The following is a 26564-nucleotide window of genomic DNA, read 5'->3' on the forward strand; positions in this document are numbered from 1 at the left end:
AGATAAAAATAATGGTTAGAGTAACGACAGTGCATGTGTTAGTGTTAACATATTATAATGTCATGTAGACGGTATAAGTTTGATTTAGCCGACAAAAATCTCTAAAAATATGTCGAAGTTGTACAACATAACTCTCTTTTCCTGGAACTCGAAACCACCCAAGATTCTTTACCCATATTTCATTAACTTTTCTTATCCACAAAAAAAATTGAGGCATGGGGTTACTGGATTATTTGAAGAAAAAGAAAACATTTATGAAATTTACAGAAAAATGAGGTATTCATTGTGCTATTTTGAAAGTTGAGGGGGCTGTTTACAAACGTTGCCACTTGGCAACGAAACTTTCAAAGAGTTTTTTTTTTCTTTTCAAGAAGCAAAAAAACGTGTTGGAGTACGAAGAGAGGAAAATAGTCCGTTATTTCGTCACTATCAAACCAAACGGCGTCGCATTACCATACAGTCGTCTTCCTTTAAAACTGCTCAATATAAACAGAGCCTTGCAACAATCTCTTATCATAAAACTTCTCTGTCTCCAACAAAACTGAAAGGATAGAAAGAGAGAGATTTCGATCAACCTCTTCTTGAAAATGGTCAGTGACGTTAAAGTTTAATATTCTATGGTCTATATCTCTTTCATACCACATCTGAAAATGCATTATAGTTTTCTGTTCTTGTAATGTAGTTTGGGTTTACCTTGTTTTTGTATGCAGGCAAGTGAAACAGAGAACATAAAGTACGAAGAGGTATGTGTTATGTTAGTTGTTACATACTAATAAATTTATGTATTAAGATCTCTACATAGATAGAGGAATGTGGGGTTTAAATGACGATGGTTATTTTTTTTATAAATGCAGAGTTTCATTAAGAACTCTCGAGGAACGAAGTTATTCACGTGCAAGTGGTTACCAGCAAATAAAGAGCCAAAGGCTTTGATCTTCATCTGCCATGGATATGCAATGGAATGCAGTATCACCATGAACAGTTGAGATTAGCCCACTTCATGATGTATATGTTATCATTATATTATCGAGACTTTATTTAATGTTAGTGATGAATATGATTGGACTAGGTACTGCGAGAAGGCTTGTGAAGGCAGGATATGGGGTGTATGGGATGGACTATGAAGGACATGGTAAATCTGATGGGCTTAGTGCGTATGTCCCAAACTTCGACCATCTCGTTGATGATGTCTCTGCCCACTACACATCCATTTGCGGTAACTTAAAAGTGATATTGATTTTATGAACATTTATCTTTTGAAGTCACGGTCAAAGCCACCTTTTATATTTACCATTCACTAGTTATGGGGTAATGTAGACAGAAAAAATCAAGTACCCAATAATTTTGATGAACAAAAAACTTTCTCGTTTTTGGATGAAAGAATGTTAAACAAAACATTTTTGTCGTCCCACGTTATCAGAAAATGATTTTGATGTCTTTTTGTTTGTGGTTGAAATAATTAGAGAGAGAAGAGAACAAAGAGAAGATGAGGTATTTGTTAGGAGAATCAATGGGTGGGGCTGTGCTTTTGTTGTTACACAGAAAGAAGCCTGAGTTTTGGGATGGGGCCGTCTTGGTTGCTCCTATGTGTAAGGTAATATTCTTATTCATTCTCTCATGCATCTATTCTTTAGGAAAAATATGGTCATATATATTGTCTATGTATTTAGTCAACTAAAATATATAGAAAGGAGAACAAATAAACATAAGCTAGCGGCACATATTCTTTAAAGAGAGTATTATACAAATAAATATATTATTTTTGGGAATTGAAGATATTCTGAAGACTTTATTTGCACTATTTTACGTAACATATATTCACATATAGTAGCCACCAGCCAGCCTGCTTTATATTTTACAAGGTTAATTGAACATATCTTTAAAACAATGTATTGTTATGATGTTGTGCAACTTTTTGCCCACCCAAATCCAAAAGATATGCAGATGGCAAAATCTTGATTGTCAGTTTTCGACGTGGTATGATGATGTGCAGGATGCTGAATTATTAGGTTAATATTAATCTAATATTATTAAGACAAGCGTGTGAAACTCAACCTCTTAAAGCAAGATTACAATGAGGGAGTTTTTTGTCCAATAATTAGAGAGTTAAGTTGCTGAAGAAATCATACATTAGCACATGCACACAAATCTTGAGTTTTTTTTTTTTTTTTTTTTTTTTTAACTGAACACAAATCTTGAGTTGATATCTAATTTGTAGTCGTTGCATCTAGCTATGCAGCATGTAGAATATTATAAATTTATAACATTAGTTTACTGATTAAATTAGTTTTCGATGTGTCATGGTATGTAGCTATGTGCTTAAATGTTACAAACACATAGAACCACCGCTAATGATCGCTTACTTTTATTTTGTCACAGATCGCAGAAGAAATGAAACCAAACCCTGTGGTAATTTCTGTATTGTCCAAACTTAGTGGAGTCATTCCTACGTGGAAGATTATCCCTGGCCAGGATATCATTGAGACTGCTTTTAAGCAGCCAGAAGTCAGGAAACAGGTATTTTTACCTTTATTTAGTGGAAACAATATAGGAAGTTATACGTATGTGTAATGACATTGTGAAATGATTAAAGGTCAGAGAAAACCCTTACTGCTACAAAGGTCGTCCACGCTTGAAGACTGCTAATGAGCTATTGAGGATTAGCACCGATCTTGAGAAGAGGCTTGATGAGGTATTTTTATACAATTTTCGTTGATGAGAATGTTATAAGTAGGAAGATATGGTTTATGCTTATTTTTTTATGTAATTGTAATATAGGTTTCATTACCGTTCATGGTACTGCACGGTGAAGATGATAAAGTCACGGACAAAGCGGTTAGCGGACAACTCTATGAAGTTGCGTCGAGTTCGGACAAGACTTTTAAATTGTATCCTGGGATGTGGCATGGTTTACTCTATGGCGAGACACCAGAAAACATTGAGATTGTTTTTGCTGACATCATTGGTTGGTTGGACAAGAGAGCTTCTGATAGAAACGGAGGGTTTGAGTCTGAGCTCAACCGTAAAGAAGATGGCTTCACTTCGAAAGAGTAGCTCTGATTCAAATGCTATTAATTGTTGAAATGAGATTTCATATATTGATTATGACACTGCGACATGTCTTTGTAAGTGCAGTGACATTTATAAACTACATTATGCGTCCTTCCTCAGTCTCTAATTCTTTATATATAAACCTAATTAATTATGTTTCCAAATATATAAAAGTAGATACTTTTCTCAAGTTGACTTGTAGGCAGAAAATATTACTTAATTCAAATACAAGAACAGTGTTTTAGTTGTCACACAAGCTCAACAAAAGCATATCAACAACAACAACAACTCCATTCTAATGACTCCAACAATCATATAAACCAAATTCTCCTATGCATCTTCATATAAATATATACATTAGTCCATCCATCACTAAACATCGATCATAAGCAACTTGGGTATCCAAACGTTAGACTAAAATGGTCAAAGCACTTCACATAACCATCATGCTCTTCCTCGTAGCCTCCAATCTCCTCGCATTTATCAATTCCGCTAGACTTCTCGACCAGATTCAACCTCAGCCTGAAGAAGTTGACGAAACGGGCGATATCCCACCACCAGCAACCACAACTACATCAGCATTCACGGTCCCGGCCGGTCCAGCAGGAGCTACTACAACGAGTGAACATGAGCCATCACTAGAGTTCTTTATGCATGACGTGCTAGGAGGGTCACACCCATCAGCTCGTGTAGTGACCGGCATAGTAGCTCAAACCGAGGTGAACGGCATACCATTCTCAAAGGCCAGCAACAGCATCTTCCCAGTAGACAACGGAGTCCCACTGGTCAACTCAAACAACATCAACAGTGTCATCAACCCAAACACAGCTCCACTTCTCACCGGACTTAGCGGCGCTCAAACCAGCACCGTGATCCAAAACACCAACGGAAATACCAACGATGCCCTCAGCTCCAACAGCCTCCCCTTCGTAACCGCAGGAAACCTCCCTCCCGGTGCTGCACTCCAGCATCTTATGTTCGGAACCATAACCGTTGTGGACGATGAGCTAACCGAAAGCCACGAGCTCGGCTCAGCTGTTATAGGGAAAGCTCAGGGGTTTTACCTAGCCAGTTCCTTGGATGGGACTAGCCAGACTCTTTCTTTAACCGTGTTGTTAGACAGAGAGCATGACCATCATGACACTTTAGACGATGCCATTAGCTTCTTTGGGGTTCACAGGACCGCCTCTCACGCCTCTCAGATAGCGGTTATTGGCGGGACAGGGAAGTTTGAGCATGCTAAAGGGTATGCCATAGTGGAAACTCTGCATAACCAGAACAACCAGCATATCACTGATGGTCAAGACACCATCCTCCATTTCAGTGTATACCTCACCTACAAAGCTTGAAATATATTGAGTGTTAAACAAGAGATGATTGCTTTGGTATATGTTCTTGCTCACTAGCTTCCTATTGTGGCCTTTTTTCATTTGTTGTGAAAATCTGATTACAAAAGAAATTTATTTAAATGAGATTACAAGTCATAGTAACCTTTTGAAACAATGTGACTAACTTGATAAAAGGCCAATCTTAGACCTGATAAAATGAATATTTGTATGCATGCCAAATGCAACAACTACTCTCCTCTCACTATATTCTCAATCAAAATGCAGAGGAGGAAGCATAGTCAGGGCCAGTCATGGAAATAAACAAGTGAAACATTGGCTTATCACCCCCAAAAATTCAAAAAATAATGTTCATAAATATATATTTCCAAAATTGTAAAAAACTACAAAAAATTGTCCATAGCCCCCAAAATCTACTATCAGCATAGTGAAACCAAAACAATGAAAAGCTATATACTACATCATGTAGGCTACATGAAATCACTTGAACTGAACATGACATCACTGATACTTGTAATATCAATGTCAGAGGTTGGACCTATAGGCCTCTCATCCTCTTCCTCCATCTGAGGATCAAACTCCCCAAGTTCTCGGCTGTACTCATCTGCCATTATAGCAAACAAACAGTTAGAGTGTCGCCAAAGATTATCATCATTGCAAGCCAAACTTTAAAAAAAATCACACAACATGCACACATTGAACATTCATAGAGATATATCTTCATTTCCCAACAACTGACTATGAACTATGCAAGCCTCAATAGAGAGAGATGCTGCGGACACTCACCAAACAAGGTATTGAGAGAGGTTGGGTGTGGAGTGGTGGTGAAGTTGAGACCAATATAAAACGCCAAACCTAACAGCAAAGTCATCATCAGATACGTCGGCGTAGCCAATGCCCAATACCTGCTTGGGTAGTAACGGATCCGTATAGACTCCAACAGTTTATCTGGTACATATGCCCATATCAAGAAGATCACTGTGGCTACAACAGTGGATATGGACCCAACAAAACCATACACCTCAGAGTGTTTAGGTCCATGCACTTGTGATGTTCTGAACGGAGATGACCTTATCATGTCTGAATCCTGAAAATCAGGCTTTTGCTTCTTTCTCTTGGAGAAGGTTAGAACTAGTCTTGGACTATTAACTAAATGAGCTTCCTCCATGTCTTATGTTTAGAAGACAAAGGAAGCCACTGAAAAATCATTAGATAGACAACCAACACAATGATCAAATCTCTTAAAAATCTAACTTATTCACTCAAGCTCTGGTTACATCATATACTTCTGTTTTAATGATCTAATAATCAAATAAAAAATCAAATCTCTTAAAAATCTAACTTATTCACTCAAGCTCTGGTTACATCATATACTTCTGTTTTGAAAATACTAGGGTTAAACCAGCCCTACGGGCGAGAACACAAATATACAAATAATTTAAATATATTTAAAATGTTTTTAATTCATTTTTAGCTAAACGTTAACTTAATTTTTATATATTTATCACATCAAATTTGTCTGTTTATTTTACAATTTATAAATTTAATTAAATGTTAAAATCATAAAATAGATTTTTTTTTTTAAGTTTGTTATAATTGAGCTTATAAGGATATGTGACCTCAATTATTTTTAACAAAAAACATCTTTTTTTTAAACAACAACAAAAAATATCGTAAATATAATGTTAAATTTTCTAAGTTGCCCTTCACTTTTATACACAGTTACACACAAAAAGTATTATCGTAAACTAAGCTTGTCATCATCTACCTTTATTGTGGAAAATCATCATCTGTCGGCTTACAAACCAAATTATTTTATCTTCTCTTATGTGTTTGCCTCTTAAAATTTTCCGACGAACAATAATGTTTATTTTGATTTTAATATATATAAAGATGTTTATTTATTATATATTGTATATTTACTTATTCTTATATACAATATAAGAAACAATAATGTTTACCTTATTCTCTAAATTAACACATCTCATTTAATTTTCGATGATCCTGGATTGATTTTGTTACAATGAAAACAATAATGTGGTAAAGAGCAAGCGAATATTATTAAAATTAGTTATATTTTTTGACCGAACTACGATTCATTAAAGTAAAAGCAAGTTTTCCCACCACAAATAAATGTCAAATTTAGAGATAAGAGAGTTCATTTTGCCACTGCATCAGCTTTTTCATTACATAATCTAGGCATATGATGGAAAGAGCAAGCTTTAAAGAAGCTGCTGAAAAGGTCAATATCAAAGAGAATGTCGTTACTCTCCTTGATGAGTCTGTAGCTTGGAGCATTCTAACTAACACCTGCAAATTAGACAATATGGATGCCTTAAAATCGAAATAAAAATATGAACAATACTTTGTCATATACTTGTGTAATAAGTTGATCATGCTAATCGTTATCCATATAGTCTCAATATACTTGTAGATATTATATATTAAAATTTGTATAAATTTATATATAATTTGATAGTAAATGTGACGATAACATTTTACAATAATACAATGTTTTCTAAATTATATTATTATCCTAAAAATGTGTAAATAAGAATTATGATGTTAATATCTGAATGATGAAAATCAACTGATAATATAAATCTTTATTAGTAAAGAAGAGTAAGCCAAACCGATGGTTACGTTTTTTTATACATGCAACAAAAACAAATTATAAAAGTAAAGAAAAGAAAAACATATTTATGGATATTAATTATTAAGTAATCGATTGAAGTTGAACTTGTGATTACTCTAATGCCATTGTACTCCCTCCGTTACCAAAAGTAAAAAAATTTAGATTTTTTTTTTGTTCCACAAAAATAGATTTTCTATATTGTTAAGGTACTTTTTTATACTTTTGAGGAACATTAATTGAGAATATTTGAATTGGTTAAATTTTATTGGTAGAAAGTTATTGGAAAGTGTATAATAAAGTAAAAAATAAATTAAACTATAAACATTTATTAAATTCTTAATAAGCGTGCATACTCTAGAAAATCTTACTTTCGGGAATGAAATAAAAGAAAAGAAAAATATATGTCCATATTAATTATTAAGAAGTGCCATTGTGATCACTCTAATTAAAAGGATGGTATATATTTTACATTCAGAAATGTCTTACTCACCTTTGTGAATAGTAACATATTTTGTAATTATTAGTGGTTGTGATAATGCTTATTAAAACGTCGGCTGCTATTCCGGGGGAGTTTTAGTTTTGATTTACTTGCATGAGAAGTAAGGTAGAATATGTGTTTTAATTTTGTAACCATATAATGAACCATATGTAAATAAAATTTTGTAACCATATATGAGAGTGAGTAAAATAACATTAGAGAGGATGAGTTTGACATTTTCACCGAAGCAACATATAAACTATCCCCCTGCAGATTTAATGAACCATATGTAACTTGATTGAGATGTTAATGATGGTAACGGGAAGTTTGTCATTTAGATAGTAATGCCTTCGATGTGCTGACGATTTGAAGTGAAATGTGGTGCTTATTTCTTAACAAATAGAGCTAAAGAAATAGATATGCTGACGACTTGAAGTCATATGACTTTGTTGTAATTTGAAATTAAATTAAAAACTATAAGGCGTTGTGAGTGTAAGCCGGTAAGGTAAAATGCATAAGGCCAGTCTGGGTGGAAGTGCAAATTTATGAACTTGAAATGTCTGAGCGGTGCAAATTTAGAAAATATAAAGCAACACAACATAATCTATGAAAGACTTCAAGTGCTCTGACTTTGTTGAGCTTGGAAATAAAATTTTTAAAAAAACTAATGCAACAGACAAGTCCACATGTCTTGCAACTTCAGCTTTCTTTCCAGAGGACTCAGCTTCCTTCTCTTGTCATCATCGCTTCTGTTCCTATAAAGACAATGCTTTAATTAGATAACAACTAGCTTTTGAAATCGACGATATCAGACGAACAAAAGATCATAGAATGAGAGAACCACACAAAAATCGATTCCTAGAATGAGAGTTTAGAAGACTGAAGTTTTTTAAAAGTGACTCTTGGCTACCGAAAAAGTTTTGCAGAGAAGGTGAAAAAAAGAAACATCAATCAATTGAGCGGACTCATGGAAAAGAAAACACTTCAGAAGACGTTTTGCAGAGAGAAAACAGAATCGATTAAGCTGAATAAATTTGATGTTGTTCAGAATGTTAATGTGTTGATCAAAGGAAGCTATTCTAATTTAAAACCATATACATGCCATCATTGTCGTGATCAAAAAAAATCTCCACAAAGTAAAGAGAAGTTCTTTGTAAAAAAAATGTAAGTGGATATTGATTACCTTCTTGGTCCTTTGTTCAAGCATGCCTTTGAGACCAAACTTCCACGATGCTGACCATCTAGCTTCTTGACACTTTGATCTTCACCTTCAAAGTACCTGAGTCTCCTAATAATAAGTTAAGAAAAAAACATTTCGTATGATCTTTTACTGAAGATGTATGACTTTCTGAAGAGGAACCATGTTAGTCTTAGGGTACGTTGAAGAAAGTCTCCATTTAGCATGAGGCTAATCTTTTGCGTCATTCCTCTCCACCTTCAAAATCAAATAACCTATAAACACAGTTTCTTCCATCTCAAAGAAGAGAAGGGAAGGTAAGATTAAAGGTTTAAGAAAGCCTCTACGAGATTGGTTGCGAGGAGCAGCGCGTGGGAGTCCTCCTCGGCGAAGAACTCGAAGCCTCTCCACAATCTGATTACATACAAAACCGCCTTCAAAATGAGAATTGGAACGGAGACTTAAACGAAGCCATAAATCTGGCTCTTATGTGTTACAGGGGAAGCTAGGAGGCGGGTATAGTACGTATTAATTGGAGCCGACGACGTTACGGTGAGCTTGACGGTTTGCTTACGGCTGCAACTCTGAAAACATATAAGGGTAGGAGACAACTAAACCTAATCTGTCTAGGCCTCTAATCTCTAAAGCCCACCAAAACGCAAAGAAACCAGATGTGGGCCTTTCCACACCTTTCTATCGATGACATAGAGCCTCAAAATGTTCTTTACGGATTGGAGACTTTTAATTGGGGGATGGTGGAGGCCCCCGCACGAATCGAGTTCTGCAAAAGTAAGCAGCGTCAACGGTTCGGCCAGCCTATTTCCCTTCCATAAATTCTTGCGCCACTTTCTATGTTTTACTGTCAGCGCTGCGACCGGCTCTCATCGCTCGCTTTGTTTTCCTTACTCATTAGTTTAAGGCAAGTTTTTAATACCAGACCACCCTCAACACTTTATACTAGCATCCACAAGACCCATCCGTCTCAATTTCCCGATGTGGGAGAAACAAAAATGGTTACTTTATTCCAAACCGATATTGATTCGGTTCGGTTTCATCTAGTTTAATACAAACCGATTCATTGAAATGAACCAGACCAGAACATTTTAATTGTAAGCCTTGTTGACTCAAAGTAGTAAGAATAGTAAAAAAAATCCTGATTTTAAAAATTATCATTTAAAAAAAAATAATAATAATTCTACACAGTTTTTTCTCATTCCTCTATTTTTTTTTTTTAAAAGTAATACAATAAAAAAAATCTCATTGAATTAGAGAATAAAAATAAATAATAAATATTTTTCTTAACTTTTATTATTTTGTTCCTAATTTTTTTTTTGTTCATATTATTTATTTAGTGATCACCAGTTAGAGCTACAGTTTTTACCATACACCCAAACAAAATCAGTCATTACTGAAATGAACTTTTTCATTTAGAAATTTATAAGTTTTACTAGTAGAACAACAAAGGTACACTTGTCTACTAAACAATACGATTGAAGATTCTTAAATCTGTAAGAATTTTGTAGACGTAGAGACACCTTCACCGCAAGCTAACAGTGGGAACTAGCGTGCTCCGGTTTGTGAGTGTACTCATAATCAAGATGCACAAAAGCCCTTTCAATCTCCTGCAGCTGCTCCAGCTTCTCTTGCAGCGCTTCTCCAATATCATGAGCCACTTGCAGAGGCATATCAGCTGGAAGAACAATATCAACCTCCACAAAGTAATGAGACCCAAACGTGTACGCCCTCACCGTGTCAATATGCCTGATCTCTCTATGGTGGTTCCAACACAGGTAAGTCAGCTTCTGAAGATACTCCGGCGTTGCTGATTTCCCGACGAGTGAGTTCACGTTCTCCAGAACCGTCATTGACCATGTCCGTATTGTGTACAACGCAAGCTATACATGAATAAAAAAAAACACCTTAAGGGACAAGTAGAAAGAGAATCTTTTGGTTTTTTTTTAATGGTTTTAACTTACAATGATGGCTCCAACTGGATCCATCCAGTTATCGATGTAGTTAGCGAGGATCACTGCAATGAGTCCAATGATGTTTGTGATGACGTCGAAGAAGTGGTCTTGAGCATAAGCTTTAACAATCTCGTTGCTGAATGATCTGCAGTAAAGAACGAGAAGGAGTTTAACTAATGTAACGGAGAGCATGATCCCAACCACCCAGCTCTCTTGCTCTTTTGTCAAGCTGAACTCCTTTTGCTGTAATAAAACATGTGAAAGTTAATGTCTGAATAATCTAGACCAAAACTACAAGTTTCAGAAACTTACACTGGATACCATCGTGCGAAGAGACTCCAAGATGATCTGCAGCCCAAGCGTGGCCATCACCGATGCAAAGACGAGGATTCCCAGCGGCTGCATCCGTTTCTTGCCGATGGGATACTGATACGGGTTCGGCGTCTGCATCGAAAAGGCAGTGAACCAGAGGATGAATCCAGAAAGAAGATCGAGAAGAGAGTCCAACGTGGAAGCAACGATTGCTAGAGAGCCGCTGGTGACGGAGGCGTAGACTTTAGCGGCGAAGAGAACCATGTTCGCAATGTTTGATATTCTGATGGCTAACGTCTCGCTTTTAGCTAGATTTTCTTGCTCTTCCTATGTTGTTGATAACACACAACACGGAGAGATAAGTATCAACCGACAAAGAAGAGACGAGTCAAGGATCATATCTAACCTTTGACATTCCAGGGACAAAGCCACGTACTGCAAGCTCGTCCATTTCGGTAAAGCCTTCGAGCATCTCTACTTGCTGCTGGTAGTAATCTGCCACATTGTCTTCTGGACCTGCAACAACCACCAAGACACATAGCCTAATAAATCATGATTATGACTAAATTAATCAGAAATTTCCACAAGAAGGATTAAACTTGATTCAGACTTATCAACTAAAATAATTATTGATAATATGTTTTGAAGAATCAACAAAGCTAAAAATAGCAAAAAAGTCAGCCGAACTCAAAAAAAAAAAAGTCAAATCATTCCCAAACACAAAGGCTTGTCCTAATCAGACCAAAAAGAAAATGTCGAGAGGAGAAGATATTTACCCAAGCAGCCAAGACAGTTATGGAGCTTGCTCGGAGATTTCTTCTCCTTGTGCTCAGGAGAAACCTGGAAATCGTCGAAGTTCAGCTGCCACGAGCGGTCGCCGTCACCGTCACCGTTAAACACGAGGAGAGAGATCTCTTCGTCGCCGTCTTGGATAACTGGCCTAGCCATTAGATTGAGATTCGTACGGCTGCTGATGCTGGCATTAACGGTGAAGGTGAGGAGAAGGAACTTGAAGAGACGGCGAGGGTAGTTTCGTAATTAAAGGTAAGAGGCGTATTGGTATAGATACTACTAAACTACGACTGGTGTGGTAGATGTAACAGTAGCCACAGAGATACTTTGAGTCGTGTCTTTATCAAAAGTCTTACGTGGCGTGTTCTCAGTGGGTTTGTTATCTCGCACGTGATTGGCGGCGGTATCCTGGACAGGTGTATAAGAAACTCCGTGTCTGTACGCACGTGACGCGGCAAGAAACGGCGTCGTTTTCTAAAGCGGGTAAAATTGCAATTTGGGCCTAATAAAATATTAAAGGCCCAAGTAATCTAGGGTTTTTGGTTTCTCTTTATCATTCTCGTTACTTCCGCAATAAAAGCGTCTGCGGCTACATTTTTAGTTTAGGGTTTCAGCTTCTTAGTTAGCATCTCTCCAGGTTTGTTCGTCTTCCTCCATATTCTCCACTGCTTCGTTAGCGTTAAGCTCGTTGTATAGATATTCGATTCTCGTTTTGTACGCTGTGTTACATTTCATTTGAACTTATTGGATTGTCTTGGGTTCTATTACAGGTTTTGAGTGGGAAGAATCATCTTGAGCTATGTCTCCAGCTAAAGGTACAATCTTTTTACATTTTATTACCAGATTCAATGTGGGTCTTTGTTGAATCTTTGCTAGAGTCTCAGGATGTCTACCTTTTACTAGGCTTACCTTCGATTCATGTTTTGTAATAACGGTTAGTTAGGTGTGTGTAGTAAGAGCAACCTGTTGAGATAGTGTGAGCTATGTTCCTAAAGCATTCTAGCTTGTTAAAACTCTCTTGTTCTGTATTATGCAGTTGATACCACGAAGAAGACTGACCCCAAGGCCAAGGCCTTGAAGGCTGCAAAAGCAGTTAAGTCTGGCCAAGCCTTCAAGAAGAAGGACAAGAAGATTAGGACTAAGGTCACCTTCCACAGGCCAAAGACTTTGACCAAGGCTAGAGATCCCAAGTACCCAAGAATCAGTGCTACTCCAAGGAACAAGTTGGACCATTACGGTATCCTCAAGTACCCACTCACCACTGAGTCTGCAATGAAGAAGATTGAAGACAACAACACTCTGGTCTTCATTGTTGACATTCGTGCCGACAAGAAGAAGATCAAGGATGCTGTTAAAAAGATGTATGACATCCAGACGAAGAAGGTCAACACCCTCATCAGGTAGGTCAAACAGAGATAGTTTGTATTTCGTGGCTTGCAAGTTTGAGTGTGTTTATTTAACACAGTGTATTTGGTTTTTTGTTGTAGGCCTGATGGAACGAAGAAGGCTTACGTTAGGCTTACACCAGACTACGATGCTCTAGATGTTGCTAACAAGATTGGCATCATCTAAGTTTATCTTACCTCTGCTATTATAAAAAGGACTTGTGGTTTTGTCTCTAGTAGTCAAAACGTTGTTTTACAATACATTCGTGTTGCACTTAATTGTTGAATTCAAGTTCTATGTTTTTTTGGCTTCTTAACATTCTTATCATATACCACTTTATAAACCTTTATAGTACAAATTATACAAATGCAATTCCAGGAATTGACTTGTCTGTCACCACATCCACATGTAAATGAGTAGAGAAAACTGAGAAATTACAAAACTGCAATTGATCACCAAAAACATTTGTCAGTTGTAGCCATTATGGCAGTCTCTTCACTCTCAATCCGCTATTGTGTATAGTAATACCAATAATCTCCAAACAAGGTTACTAACATTGATCTGATTCATCTCTATCATTCTTGGTACACATTTTCTTACCAGACAGATATTCTATGTCCAAATTTATCATTAAAGCTTCTAGTATCTTTCCAACCGCCAACAACCTTCACTACTTGGAGAATAGCAAGAAACCAAACTCTTCTGGGCATTTTCTTATGATTTTGCATTTATCTCTTAATTGATGGATAATACTAATAAGCTGCTTTATATTTATTAACACTTGAATTAGCTAACCAAAGCAATTGGAAGAGAAGGCAAAGCTCTTGTGTGAGTAGGAAGGAACCTTACTTGCAACTTCAGCTCCAGAAACTTTGCTTCTTGCTGAAGGTAATGTGACCAAAACATGACTTCGTTGATCACGCTCATGTTGTTGTTAGACACATTTCTTCAATTTATTCCTTTTTTTATAAACACTGAAATTTTATTAACAAAGGAGGAATACAAGGGTGGAATGCATTTTTGGAATACAAAGTTGCCGGCAAGTCTCATGACTTCCGGAGACGAAGATCCACAAACGGAGAGTCAAAGTCCCAAACATGGGAAAGCTAAAAAGACAAGTACGTGACACAAAGTACAAACTAACTACTTTTTTTTGTAACAGACTTTCTTAATTTAAATGCAGAAAAAGAAGTACAAACTAACTACAAACCGCAACAAAAGCATCGACCAAAACTTAAATTTATTCCTATTTTTTTTATATAAAAGTTCAAACCTATACGTACGTACATCCTAAGATGTCGTTTTTAGAGCAATAAAACATATTTATCCAGCACATTAATAAAATTTACATAAATAGCATAGTTTAATATTGTATATAGTTCCAAAACCAAAGTATCTCTATTATTAAAAGGGATGTACCAATAAAATATGTCCTTAGTTTTTTTTATCTTGTTAGATTAATGTGTGTTTCCTAAATTAAATTTGAACTAAACACACTCCGATTCACTTCTCTATTAAATCAAGGTCACAAGTATTCATTTTTATCGTACAATCAGTTCATGGAAATTAGGACTTCGACGCTAGTCTTCATTGAGATTTTACGTCTAAATACAATCTGCAGTATACAACTTTCTTTAATAAAACCCATCAAAATGTACCTGTATAAAAAGTAGTGGAGGTAAATAATGTAAGTAAAATATAAAATATATCAACAATTGTATATTATGTATAATATTCAAACCATCTATACAAATCTGTTTTTGCTAATTATTCTAAACAAGCCAAATCATTTACTTTAGAATCAAAACATAATATCTTTATTCGTCTATCCAAACCTCCAAACAATGTAAAATACTAATTATACCTATGAAATTCCTTATATATTAATTGAGAAACATTATAACATGTGTTTTGTAGCCACGTGTCACAATGAGAATGAAATTCTGAATTCTTAGAGAAATAGGTTGGTTCATCTTAATTTATATTATACTTTTTATTAAATTAATAAATAGTATACAAAAGAATATTCTCAAACTTTCCTTAAATAAAAACTTCGTAATTGCCTAATATGATTAACGTATATATGACAATTAATGATTATGAATAATAAATATTTGATAATAATTTTTGTTTCTTAGCTCTTTTTTGTTTAATTTTATATTATTAAAAGATATTAAACAACCACATTAACCATATAATAAAAAAATATTTTTTTTATATGTTATATTTTGAATTTTAAAACGACTATAAATTATTAAAAACGTTAAATGTCTCACACTAAAATTTTGGGATCAAGGTTTAACTTTTTTTGGTAATAACAAGATACAAATGATCATAAATCGCATGAATATGAAGTCTTATTTACTAGACATTCATATTATATATTAAAATAGTTTAAAACTAAACTATATAATATAGAAAATACTTAAATATGACAATTTATATTGAAAAATTATTGAAACCTTAAGATTTTAAGTTTGAAATTTGGATTAAAAAAATCACACATTAGAAATTTTGTGTTTATCATATGATATGAATTCTCAGTAATAAATATTTATATTAAAATATACTATATATCTATGTGCATGTCATTGAAATTTAGTTATATACCATATAAAATAAATAAAATGATTGTTATGATTTATTTACCAAAAAAATATCGTAAATAAACAAGATATATTGTTTTGATTTATATATTTATTTTTATTTAATTATATACATAATACGTAAATGAATAGAAATAAATAATAATAGATAAAAATAGTTTTATATATAACATTCATTCCGCGCAATTGCGCGGGTCTCAAGCTAGTATAGAAAGTAAAACGTACACAAACAATTAATAAATTAGCTATTATCAACTAATATGTTTCCAAATAAAATTTCTCCTTCAATTCAGGAACTGTTTATACTAAAAGAGTGATATTGTAAATATTTAGCATTCAAACTATAGCCATGATTTTCGCTAGCTATTATATTTAAGAAAATAATATGTTATCTATATTTTGTTTCCTAATAATAATTTTCATCTCTAATTAAATATATATGTTGAGTTTGTTTATATGATATGGAATATTGGTCATACAATATATGGTTTAACACACAAAAAATCACGATTTAGTCAATGTAAAACGACCAAATATTACAAATCCATCATTTAATACAAAAACATTTCATTGGTAAATCCAGATTTGGTTGTAACAAGCGATATAAAATCGTTAAAAATAATATGAGGGTTATGAAAATCATGCTTATATATGTGATCAATATAAATATTATTCAAGACTTGAAGATGATATATATATATCTTAACCTATAACAAATGATATATATATATATATATATATATATATATATAATCATTATAAACCATCTAGAGAACATGAACTTGAACTTTTTTAGTATTTCAATCCAACTAATAGATTTTTTGAGAATAAGATGCTAACATAAGCCTTAACTGTACACCTAAAATGTAGACAAGTTTTTAACATGAGCCATGAGTCTCTACTACTCAAATTGTATTTCCTAAAAAACATTGAAACTAAACTAAAAGACCCGCGTTACAAATCCATAGAATAAACTTGAGAATGGAGCGAGTGTTTCACATTTGAACCATGGAAAATCTTGAACTATTTTAGTACTTTCAAGCGTTTTCCGGCGATGGACTGGAGATTAACGTCAGGCATCTTGCCGATCGAGAGAGAGAGAGAGAGAGAGAGAGAGAGAGAGAGAGAGAGAGAGAGAGAAGTGAAAATAATCTTTTTCAAAAGGCTATATATTTAGTCGAGCCTATAAATGCAAATAAACGTGGTTACATATTTTTTGTTGATAAATGTATTTGGAAATGTTATTCAATAATGCTTAAATAAAAATTGCCAATGTTTTGTAATCTATTAAATTTTAAATTTTAAAATATTTTTAGTTGTTGAATTCTAAAATATTTGTTGTATTCCTTGGATTTTGATTTCAATAATTTGTTCATGAGACTCCACATGAAATCAATTTTTAATACAGAGTTTTTAAATCATATGAAGTTGAATAATACTAGATTATAAAAATCGGGTTTAAATCATTCATTGAATAAAAAAATATTTTAAATAAGATTTATAAATACCATATCAAATAATAGTAGATATTAAAAATAAAATTTAGAATCATCATATGGTGGATTTTGTTTAAATTTAAACTCTGTTAAACGACATGCGTAACACCCCTTAGTATTTTAAATATTGTTTTGTAAAACAGATTTATTTCATTTTTTATTTGTTAAGCTATAAGATAACTGGATGCACTAGTTATGTTCCAACTACGGTAACATTAGTTGGAAAGCAACTCATAAGTTCCAAGAACTGGGTGCACTAGACTAAATCATAGAAAGTCTTAAAAATTTCACAAGTTGCTTATTGTTCTCCTGAGCAACGATGGGCTCTGCGTGAATGAGTAATTGTAATTGACAAAACCAGCATTTCATCGGCGCTTAGCCAATCGTCGCGAGAAGCCTCCAATAGAAGTGAAAATAATCTTTTTCAAAAGGCTATATATTTAGTCGAGCCTATAAATGCAAATAAACGTGGTTACATATTTTTTGTTGATAAATGTATTTGGGAGTGTTATTCAATAATGCTTAAATAACAATTGCCAATGTTTTGTAATCTATTAAATTTTAAATTTTAAAATATTTTTTAGTTGTTAAATTCTAAAATATTTGTAGTAATCCTTGGATTTTGATTTCAATAATTTGTTCATGAGACTCCACATGAAATCAATTTTTAATTCAAAGAGTTTTTAAATCATATGAAGTTGAATAATACTGGATTATAAAAATCGGGTTTAAATCATTCATTGAATAACAAAATATTTTAAATAATATTTATAAATACCATATCAAATAATAGTAGATATTAAAAATAAAATTTAGAATCATCATTTGGTGGATTTTATTTAAATTTAAACTCTGTTAAACGACATGTGTAACACCCCTTAGTATTTTAAATATTATTTTGTAAAACAGATTTATTTCATTCTTTATTAGTTAAGCTATAAGACAACTGGATGCACTAGTTATGTTCCAACTACGGTAACATTAGTTGGAAAGCAACTCATAAGTTCCAAGAACTGGGTGCACTAGACTAAATCATAGAAAGTCCTGAAAATTTCACAAGTTGCTTATTTTTCTCCTGAGCAACGATGGGCTCTGCGTGAATGAGTAATTGAAATTGACAAAACCAGCATTTCATCGGCGCTTAGCCAATCGTCGCGAGAAGCCTCCAAGACTTGTTGAACAGTACTGCATGATTATGAAACAGAACATCCAGTTCTTGAGCAATGAGTCTTTTCTCATGTGAGAAGTTTAAGACTTGTTGAACCTCTGCAAAAGATAATACGCCAGAAAATGTGAGTATACATACATAATTTGCCAACGCATAAATCTCATCAAGAGTATGAGTTCCGATTCACATTCCAAACAATGGGTTTAAAAAAACAGAGAAAGTGTGGTACAATAAAATAGTATTCTTATGAACAGTATAGTCGACTGAATAAAGAAATCAACCTAGAAAACTAGAAAACAAGACCAGTTGCAGTTTGAAACCTAGAAACTAACAATCATTCGAATCCATGAAACAGAGCTACCAAACAAATGGTACAAGAACAGAATATTACTATGATCTTCATGAACAGTATAACTCGTCTGAAGATTTCTTGATGTTCAAGAACAATTACAAAGATAGTTTTGATATCTAGAAAACTAACAATCATTCGAATCCAATAAGCTTACGTACCTTGGTTCAAAACTGCGATCACTTGAAGATTGACTGATGCCATTGTCGATATGCATAAGGGAGAGAGAAGAGCGAGCGAGAGAGATTGGTGCATGAAGAAACATATTTATATGAATCAATATTTAACCTATAAGAGGTAATTGGATGTATAGCGCCTAAAAACGTAACAAGAAACTAGATAGTTAATTTAGTAGCGCCATACTATGATATTTGTTTAAAATATGGAAAATAAAAGTAAATCAAAATAATTGTTTTTTATAATTGTAAGTAGGAATAAAAAAAAACATATTAAGCAATGAACCTTAATTTTAGTTGCATGCTTATGTGAAAGTCGGATGAAGTGGTTAACTCACATTTTTGGGTTTTGAGTTTATTTATATTGGAGATAATCACAAATCTCTTAGATTTAAGAAAGACTTGTGCATCTATAATATTAAAGCAGAATCTGTCATTGATTTTCTGAGTTATTTACACTGCTATATTAATTGTTAACTATTTAAAATATTTTTATAACTGAAATAATATATATGCGCTATTTTTAATTACGTAAACAAAAACAACACTCTTGTCTTCATTGTTGACATTCGTGCTGACAAGAAGAAGATCAAGGATGTTGTTAAGAAGATGTATGATATCCAGACAAAGAAGTTCAACACTCTCATCAGCTAGGTCGAAAGAGAGAGTTTGTATTTCGTGGCTTGCAAGCTTGATTGTTGTTTATTTGACACAATGGTGTATTTGGGTTTTGTTGTAGGCCTGATGGAACGAAGAAGGCTTACGTTAGGCTTACACCAGACTACGATGCTCTAGATGTTGCTAACAAGATTGGCATCATCTAATTTCATCTGTTTTTTTCTCTGTTGTCAAATCGTTTCTTATAATACCTTTTTGTTGCAGTTCTTGTTGAATTCAAGTTCTCTATGTTTTTGGCTTCTCAACAATTTTATAAACCTCGAAAATGCAAAACATACAAATGCATCCTCTAACCTGGAATGTTCTTAATTGTCTTTTGCCACTTCCACATGTTAATAAATGGAGAAAACTTGGAAATTACAAAACAGAAATCACTTATCCAAAGAGACAAAACTAAGGCAGTGACAATTGCCCTGATTCATCTCTATCATTCTGGGCCACTGATTATACACATCTCTGTCATTCTTTTGGAACCAAAAGTATAACAATGTTTGGTCATGAAATGTTTCTGCAGAGATACCAAAAAGCTACTCTGCTTTTGTTGATAGACAAGATGGGTAGGAATTTGACTTCAGGGCACATGATTCAGCCTTCAAGGATAGATACTATGATAAGTTTTCTCGAGAAGTCTACTGATGAATCTGCTAATGAAATCTGATACATGATTTTCATGATCTTGAAAATGTGCATATCTAATAATACTTAAAATTGTTTCAAAACAGATAAATTTTTTGAAGTAATATTTTAAGCTTAAATAAGAATAAAACAATTACAATAAGATATGTATATATAAATTTTTGAATCTAACATACAAAACAAAAAAAAGAAAACTTTATATTTTTTGAAACAATAACTTTTACAACTACAATAATAAGAGTCGTATGGATTCAAGACGAGCTACTGATGCAAATATTTCATCAAAGTCATTTCCTTCGGTTTGAGAATATCCCTGGGCCAACAGCCCTGATCCTTTTTATCCACTTCAGCTTCGCAAGACTCATCATCACTTGCATTTTCTGTTTTAGACTCATTGATGGTGGGTTTTTTTTTCCTCTTGATGAGATTCAGCGCGGGTTCCAGCAACATGTTTTGATTGTCATCGAACACCACATTCACAGCATCTCCTAAGTAGAAAGTTCTCTTGTTGTAAATCCGGTATGTGATGCTGTTGGTCGAGTATCCGAAGAATATTCTTTCACCACTCCTAGAGTCAAATTTCCCAAGCTGATCTTTATCATCCAGGATATAGTAGATGCATCCAAATTTATCAGTTTAATAACATATATCTTACTTTACTTTTGGAAGGAAATATAACCAATGAAAAATACAACTTTAAGCTAAAAAATAAATCTTATAATCTATAACTTTATTTGAATTTAGCATACAAAAACATAAACACAATAGGTGAAATACTAAATCTTACCAAATTTATCAGTTTGTATAGCTGACTTCTCTAATTAGTACATAAAAAAATAATTAGTGCGTTATGGTTTAGTAGACTTCTTGTAACACCCGAAATTACAAGAATAAGTAGAATCCAATTTTTGATTAAAATGATCTATCTGAAAGTTTTAAATTCTTGAATTTCAAGAAAGTTTGTGAACAGTTCAAAAGATAGAAGTTAAATTTGTAAATAGACGAAGTACATGGACTAAAGTGCAAAAGCATGGAAATTTGTTTTTAGCAATATATTTTTTTTTTTTTGAGCAAAATGTTTTTAGCAATATATATCTCTAAAAATCGTTGGAATAATCTCGAACAACTCTAAACTTCCATATCTCACCCTTAATGTGACATATGTATATGCGTTTTAAAGCCCCAGCGTCGTAGAAGCTGACTCTCTCGTCCAATTAAAGGTTTGGTGAGTTTTCGAAACCCATTTTCCATCATCTCCAGATTCATCAACTTTGACCAATACATGATAATCATATGTGGTGTTTTAGGTTGCTTGTGTATTCTGTTATTGGTGCATTAATTCTAGTCGTGTTTAGCCTTGGTCGGAGTAGTTGGTAATTTGGCAAGCTCCATCTTTCAGTTGGTCTTGTCTTGTTCGCAAAAGGTAAATCAAGATTTGGCTGCAACATGTGATGCGATACATAAAATCGCCAAGAACGGGTTGTGCAAAAGCATGTTTGTTTTGTGATCAATAAATACTTGGTCAAGACTTCAATACCAGTAGTAAATGAAAATAGAAACAAAATAAATATAAGTAATTTGACCAAGGTCTAGTTCGAAGAAAATGATAAAAGGCAAAAGAAAACAAAGAGAAGATGATATGCGGAAACAAACACGGCACTTAATTATAAAAATGAACTCAACGTTCTTTCCTTTTTCCCGATAGAACTAGGCCTTGGTTGATGTGAACTAAACTTGGGACGTAAGAGCAGACTGGGAAACAGTAGGGATCTTCGTCATCAGAATTCACAGCAACTTCTGCGAGATCCACTTGTTTAAAATACCCACCCTCTCCAATGATGCAAGCTCTTTTGTGGCGACCATGTATATCTACAGCGAAAACCACTGCGAGTTTCTTTTCCTTGTCAATGAAGAAACTTGCACCAATGAGAGGGATCATAGTATTAACTGCTAAGAAGTACAACTTGCTCCATGACACCGTATGGGGCTCAATCTTAGTTGTAACCCATATCTCCATTGCATTTATATCCTCGGACTGATATAAGGCTGCAAGATTATTCTCTCCGACACTGGATAGAGCCACGGTGTCTTCGGGGAGATGAGAGTGAAACGGCACGTGTAGATGTGGTCCAAATCTCTCTTTTGTAAAATCAAAAGAGACCAAGAAATCATCCACATCTCCGTCTGCTTCATCTGCGTCTTCTTCAAATATTACTTTTTGTTTAGCGAAAAAGTAAGTGTTTCCCTTCACTGTCAAGCCGGGTCGAAAATACTCGATATCCCAGTCGGGAGTGACATCAAGAGCCCTCCACAAGTTAGAGTTCATATCGTAGATTTCGAACTCAAAAAGGTATGTGGGCAAGTGCTGATCATCCACAAACCTCAATATTTTGTAGGATTTCTTGTTTTTATCGTATCCGAGAGCATAACTGTCCAGCCTGTGGTAAGCTTTTTTGGGCTTGATCCACTTGGTTTGTCCTAGATACGGGTTCCAAACCAATAGCCTCGTCCTGTCTTTGGTCGCGCATAACAACAAGCCGTCGCAGTGAAACACTTTAGATATCTCGATTTCATTGAGATTATCAATAGGTTTTATAGATATTGGACCAACAACAGAGCCTTCCTCGTCCTTGAGTATTCCGTTGAGATTGATTCTCGCTGAACAAACCTTATAATCCATCATCATGAACCCCATAGACTGCTTAGCTCCTGCTTTTCCAACTAGCCTGTCTCTCGTTGAAGCATTCCATCTTTTGCAAGTGCATCTTAATTTTCCAACACAAGTAATCGGAACTTTCGAGAGTATCTCCCCGATCAAGTCTCTGGAAAGATGAGAGATCGTAGTCATTGTTTGAAACAGATGGCGAAATAAATTAGGGTTCTATCTTTTTCACGCTTCCTTTTATAGGGGATATACCACATATTAGATTACGCTTAGTATATATACATGTGACACACAAAAACGGTGCGTTTTAAGATCTAGAGTTATTTAGAGAAACCAGAGATAGGGGTAAAGAGCGTCTTTTTCAGACAATCTGTTCTTATTTTCTATTGTTTTCTGGAAGATTATTTGCTTTTTTTTTAAATACTTAAATCGTTGTCATCAAGTAGGATGGTGAAAGGATCTTGAAATGACTGACTAAAGAATATTCGAAGAAACAGCACCATTCATTAAATGCTCTCCAGAAATCTGAAGCCTTTACATAACAAAATTACAAAGCTGACACATCAAGATCAAGTACAAAACTATCTCTCTCACGAAGATGCTTTTCTTATGTGGCGATCAGAAACCGCAACATAAAGAATCTCCAAAACACGTCCCGATTCAAAAAAAAATTGTTGATTAGATCCATTACGCTCCATTACCCACCACCGCATTACATCACGCTCGTGCTCTAAAGCATTTACTTTTCAATAACTTTTTGCAGATTACGTATGCAAAGAAAGAAACATAAAGCAATTGTTTATATTACACAGGTGTATATGTTGCAGATTTCTTGTCCATCTGTTGGAAACCCATAAGAGACTGAAGATTTGTTACATAATTCAAGAACTCAAAAGCAGTAGAGATTAATTATTCGTATAAAGTACTTTTAATAATGCAAAACATTTCATATATTATTAGCCGGATACAAAATTTAACAAAGCCAAAATTAGCAATACAATAACCATCTTCACTCTTGACTCTACCAATCAGTACCGATCCGGTATTTCGAAATCGGACTCATTGTTTACGTTTATTATGTTTTATAATCGCCGTTAGTGCTTTGTTTATTTTAGACTGATTCATTGGTGTTATGCCTCGAGGTCACAACACTTGCATCCATGGTGTCCGTTTCTGTGTTTGATTTCAACGAGAATGTCACAACTTGTGGAGTACTACGTGGGAATTCTATGTCCATGTCTGAAAATGAATTAGATGGTTCGTCTTTGCTTTTGCCCCACAAAACGGAATAGAGCCCAAGCACTATCACTATTGCTCCAAGAATCCTACAAAAATTATTTTGATGTATAGTTGGATTATTGAGATCTTTGAAAAAAACACTAGAGCTTCAAAAGCTTACGTACCTTCCAAGGTACATAACCTCAGCAAGAATTATAGAACCCAAAATCGCAACGATGACCATGCTCAGTGGATTGAAGGCAGTCACAAACACCGGTCCTCGAGTTTTCATTATTACTCCTTGAACGTAGTAACCAACACCTGAACATATTACTCCCTGCATCATATCATATCACAGTAATTAAGATCATTTAATTTAATGTGTATATATAACCCGAATCAAACCCTAGATTATATAATAGTATTATAAGCTTACACCATAAACAGCGGCTAGTAATTTGGAATCCAGTTGAATAGCCCAAGCAGAAGGATTTCCCCTTTCAATAAAAAGTGCCACAATAGTGCTTTCAATAGATCCCATTAAGCATATGTAAGCCGTCAAGGACAGCTCTACCGGGTACGATTTAATCGTGATCGCCTGAATATATTTAACCAATCATTAATTGAGTGGTTAAGTACAATAACCGGTTCCAATATATTTGAATTTAAATCTTGGTTTTAAAGTTACTTGGAGATTGACAAAACCGGCCCAGCAGATGCAACCGATAGCGATGAGGAGTGCGCCTTTTGTAAGATCTGGTGTGACACCGGGATTAGATGAGTCTTGATGATTATCGTTAGGATTAGCCCAAGGCAATGGAACTAAAGGTCCTTTCACAACAGTCATAAGCATTGCTCCACCAACTGTCACCACTGTCCCTAGAATCTTGGCTTGGCTGTGTACTTTCCTGATGTTAACCTTCTCTAGTCTACACATCAAATTTATTGATCCTTTAGTCCAGAAAATTCAAACTGGAAAAAACTAAACCACAAAGGAAAAAAAAAAGCTGTGTTTAATTACCTGAAGATCCATGCCATAAGAAAGGCAAAGGCAGGGAGAACATTGGTCATTGCAGCTGTGAAAGTTGCGGAGGTGTACTTCATTCCAGTGTAGTATAAGTTCTGATCAATTGTTGGTCTATAAACATATAAACACAAACATAGTTTAACAGTCGGTACTTTAAACTTAAGAAATGAATTTATAAGTGTTCAAATAAACAAAAATGAGTAAAATAATCTTACTCCAATAACCCAAGCAACGCTATCTTGAAGAAGATGGGCAGCGTCATCTTTGGTCTCACTTTTCTGCTCATTCCAAAAGAAAATTAAAGTAAAATATTCAGAAGGCATATTGATTTCTATGTAAAGAATACGTAGACATTATAATACAAATACGTGCTTTACTTTTACGTACACAATACGTTAAAATCATACATGCATGACCATAACAATTTTAATTACGCCAAATGAAAATACTATACCTATCCAAGAAAAAAGCAAATGGAGCAATGAAAATTGTGGCAACGATATGGCGATATGCAGCTAGAACGTGAGGGCTCATGCCTCGGTCTAGTGCGAATTTCGCTATGATCGATAGTCCAGCGTATCCGAATTGAAGAGAAATAACAGTTAGGAATGGCTTCCATGTTTTTAAAGCCATATATCTCTACGTACTTTGGTATAAAGTGAGAAATAGGAATAGTGATGTAAGAAAGAGTTGATGGAGAAATGTGGGAGGGTATGGGGGTTGGTTTTATAGGGAGGGTTTTTAGGGTTTTGTGTAATTTTCATGGGAATTTTAAATTTGAAAGATGACTTTTGGGTTAGGAGGTATTCTAGGGATTCCACTAAGTAATGCAAGCCTGATAGTTACATATGCCATTCTCACTACATTAGAATAAATATAACATGATTATATATTATCCCTGGTTTATAAGAAGGACATACATAATTATATTAGTAATTTGGTTGTCGTGATGATGATGGAAACATCAACTCATATTGTTAATTATAAAAATTCAAACAATTTGCTTTGGTTCTTTTAATCAAGGAAACTGAGTACTCACGGATTTAATCGCTTTAAATACCATTGAAGATTCCATAGATTTCACATATTTTTCCTACAGAAAATGACTATGCTCAATTGTTATCCGATTACATAAAAGAATATCAAGTTGTCAGCATGCTCTTTTATCCCAAATCCGTATGTCATCTTTTAATTTATCAAAATAGATTTTGATGATTTCGTATATACATATTGAGTATTGTAGCTTTTCAAACTTTATAAAAATGCACATATATAAATACATTTTAATATAACAATAATAAATTAAAATCGAATAGTTTACTTTGCTTTTTTAGATTTTCTATTACGAACTTAAACGTATATAATGTTAGCGAACAATATTGAGTAAAATTATAGATTGTT

The 26564-nt window shown here is 34.2% G+C and overlaps 7 protein-coding genes and 1 non-coding gene across 17 annotated transcripts; 3 read left to right on the forward strand and 5 right to left on the reverse strand.

Annotated features, from left to right (window-relative positions):
* Window positions 1-440: 440 nt before the first annotated feature.
* Window positions 441-3162, forward strand: LOC106379637 (caffeoylshikimate esterase). Of its 2 annotated transcripts, XM_013819547.3 has the most exons (8): window positions 441-590; window positions 711-743; window positions 855-981; window positions 1070-1216; window positions 1464-1594; window positions 2380-2517; window positions 2594-2692; window positions 2779-3162. In XM_013819547.3, the coding sequence occupies exons 1-8, from the start codon at window positions 588-590 to the stop codon at window positions 3052-3054; spliced, it is 954 nt and encodes a 317-aa protein (XP_013675001.1). In that variant the 5' UTR covers window positions 441-587; the 3' UTR covers window positions 3055-3162. The 2 variants fall into 2 exon arrangements, with proteins under 2 accessions (XP_013675001.1, XP_013675000.1); XM_013819546.3 differs by lacking the exon at window positions 441-590 and having other exon boundaries at window positions 705-743.
* A 3-nt stretch (window positions 3163-3165) lies between these two features.
* Window positions 3166-4499, forward strand: LOC106379639 (dirigent protein 9-like). The gene has a single exon (XM_013819549.3). It carries the CDS (start codon window positions 3471-3473, stop codon window positions 4398-4400), a length of 930 nt encoding a protein of 309 aa, XP_013675003.1. The 5' UTR covers window positions 3166-3470; the 3' UTR covers window positions 4401-4499.
* A 228-nt stretch (window positions 4500-4727) lies between these two features.
* Window positions 4728-5779, reverse strand: LOC106380345 (phosphatidylinositol N-acetylglucosaminyltransferase subunit P). Its single transcript, XM_013820110.3, has 2 exons — window positions 5184-5779; window positions 4728-5001 (listed from the first exon to the last, which is right to left on the reverse strand). The coding sequence occupies exons 1-2, from the start codon at window positions 5563-5565 to the stop codon at window positions 4868-4870; spliced, it is 516 nt and encodes a 171-aa protein (XP_013675564.1). The 5' UTR covers window positions 5566-5779; the 3' UTR covers window positions 4728-4867.
* A 2257-nt stretch (window positions 5780-8036) lies between these two features.
* LOC106381738 (metal tolerance protein 11) lies at window positions 8037-12092 on the reverse strand. Of its 9 annotated transcripts, none has more exons than XM_048755149.1 (9): window positions 11743-12092; window positions 11373-11482; window positions 10967-11293; window positions 10664-10897; window positions 9213-10582; window positions 9035-9101; window positions 8890-8945; window positions 8694-8798; window positions 8037-8265 (listed from the first exon to the last, which is right to left on the reverse strand). In XM_048755149.1, the coding sequence occupies exons 1-5, from the start codon at window positions 11912-11914 to the stop codon at window positions 10235-10237; spliced, it is 1191 nt and encodes a 396-aa protein (XP_048611106.1). In that variant the 5' UTR covers window positions 11915-12092; the 3' UTR covers window positions 8037-8265; window positions 8694-8798; window positions 8890-8945; window positions 9035-9101; window positions 9213-10234. The 9 variants fall into 9 exon arrangements, with proteins under 9 accessions (XP_048611106.1, XP_048611109.1, XP_048611104.1 ...); XM_048755152.1 differs by having other exon boundaries at window positions 8037-8259; window positions 8694-8789; window positions 8871-8945; XM_048755147.1 differs by having other exon boundaries at window positions 8694-8789; window positions 8871-8945.
* Window positions 9442-9610, reverse strand: LOC125586502. The gene has a single exon (XR_007323031.1). It is a non-coding gene; the product is annotated as a U12 minor spliceosomal RNA (small nuclear RNA).
* A 192-nt stretch (window positions 12093-12284) lies between the features above and the next one.
* LOC106381739 (60S ribosomal protein L23a-1) lies at window positions 12285-13455 on the forward strand. The gene is made up of 4 exons (XM_013821677.3): window positions 12285-12395; window positions 12529-12573; window positions 12795-13158; window positions 13246-13455. Exons 2-4 carry the CDS (start codon window positions 12558-12560, stop codon window positions 13328-13330), a joined length of 465 nt encoding a protein of 154 aa, XP_013677131.1. The 5' UTR covers window positions 12285-12395; window positions 12529-12557; the 3' UTR covers window positions 13331-13455.
* Window positions 13456-20944: 7489 nt separating this feature from the next.
* Window positions 20945-23604, reverse strand: LOC125585671 (putative F-box protein At4g17200). Its single transcript, XM_048755154.1, has one exon. It carries the CDS (start codon window positions 23099-23101, stop codon window positions 21932-21934), a length of 1170 nt encoding a protein of 389 aa, XP_048611111.1. The 5' UTR covers window positions 23102-23604; the 3' UTR covers window positions 20945-21931.
* A 213-nt stretch (window positions 23605-23817) lies between these two features.
* On the reverse strand, window positions 23818-25869 carry LOC106379640 (WAT1-related protein At2g39510-like). The gene is made up of 7 exons (XM_013819550.2): window positions 25618-25869; window positions 25379-25441; window positions 25158-25274; window positions 24825-25065; window positions 24573-24734; window positions 24322-24473; window positions 23818-24243 (listed from the first exon to the last, which is right to left on the reverse strand). The coding sequence occupies exons 1-7, from the start codon at window positions 25794-25796 to the stop codon at window positions 24030-24032; spliced, it is 1128 nt and encodes a 375-aa protein (XP_013675004.1). The 5' UTR covers window positions 25797-25869; the 3' UTR covers window positions 23818-24029.
* Between the last annotated feature and the right edge of the window lie 695 nt (window positions 25870-26564).

This window comes from Brassica napus, chromosome C4 (genome assembly GCF_020379485.1).
Source record: "Brassica napus cultivar Da-Ae chromosome C4, Da-Ae, whole genome shotgun sequence".
Lineage (NCBI taxonomy): Eukaryota > Viridiplantae > Streptophyta > Magnoliopsida > Brassicales > Brassicaceae > Brassica > Brassica napus.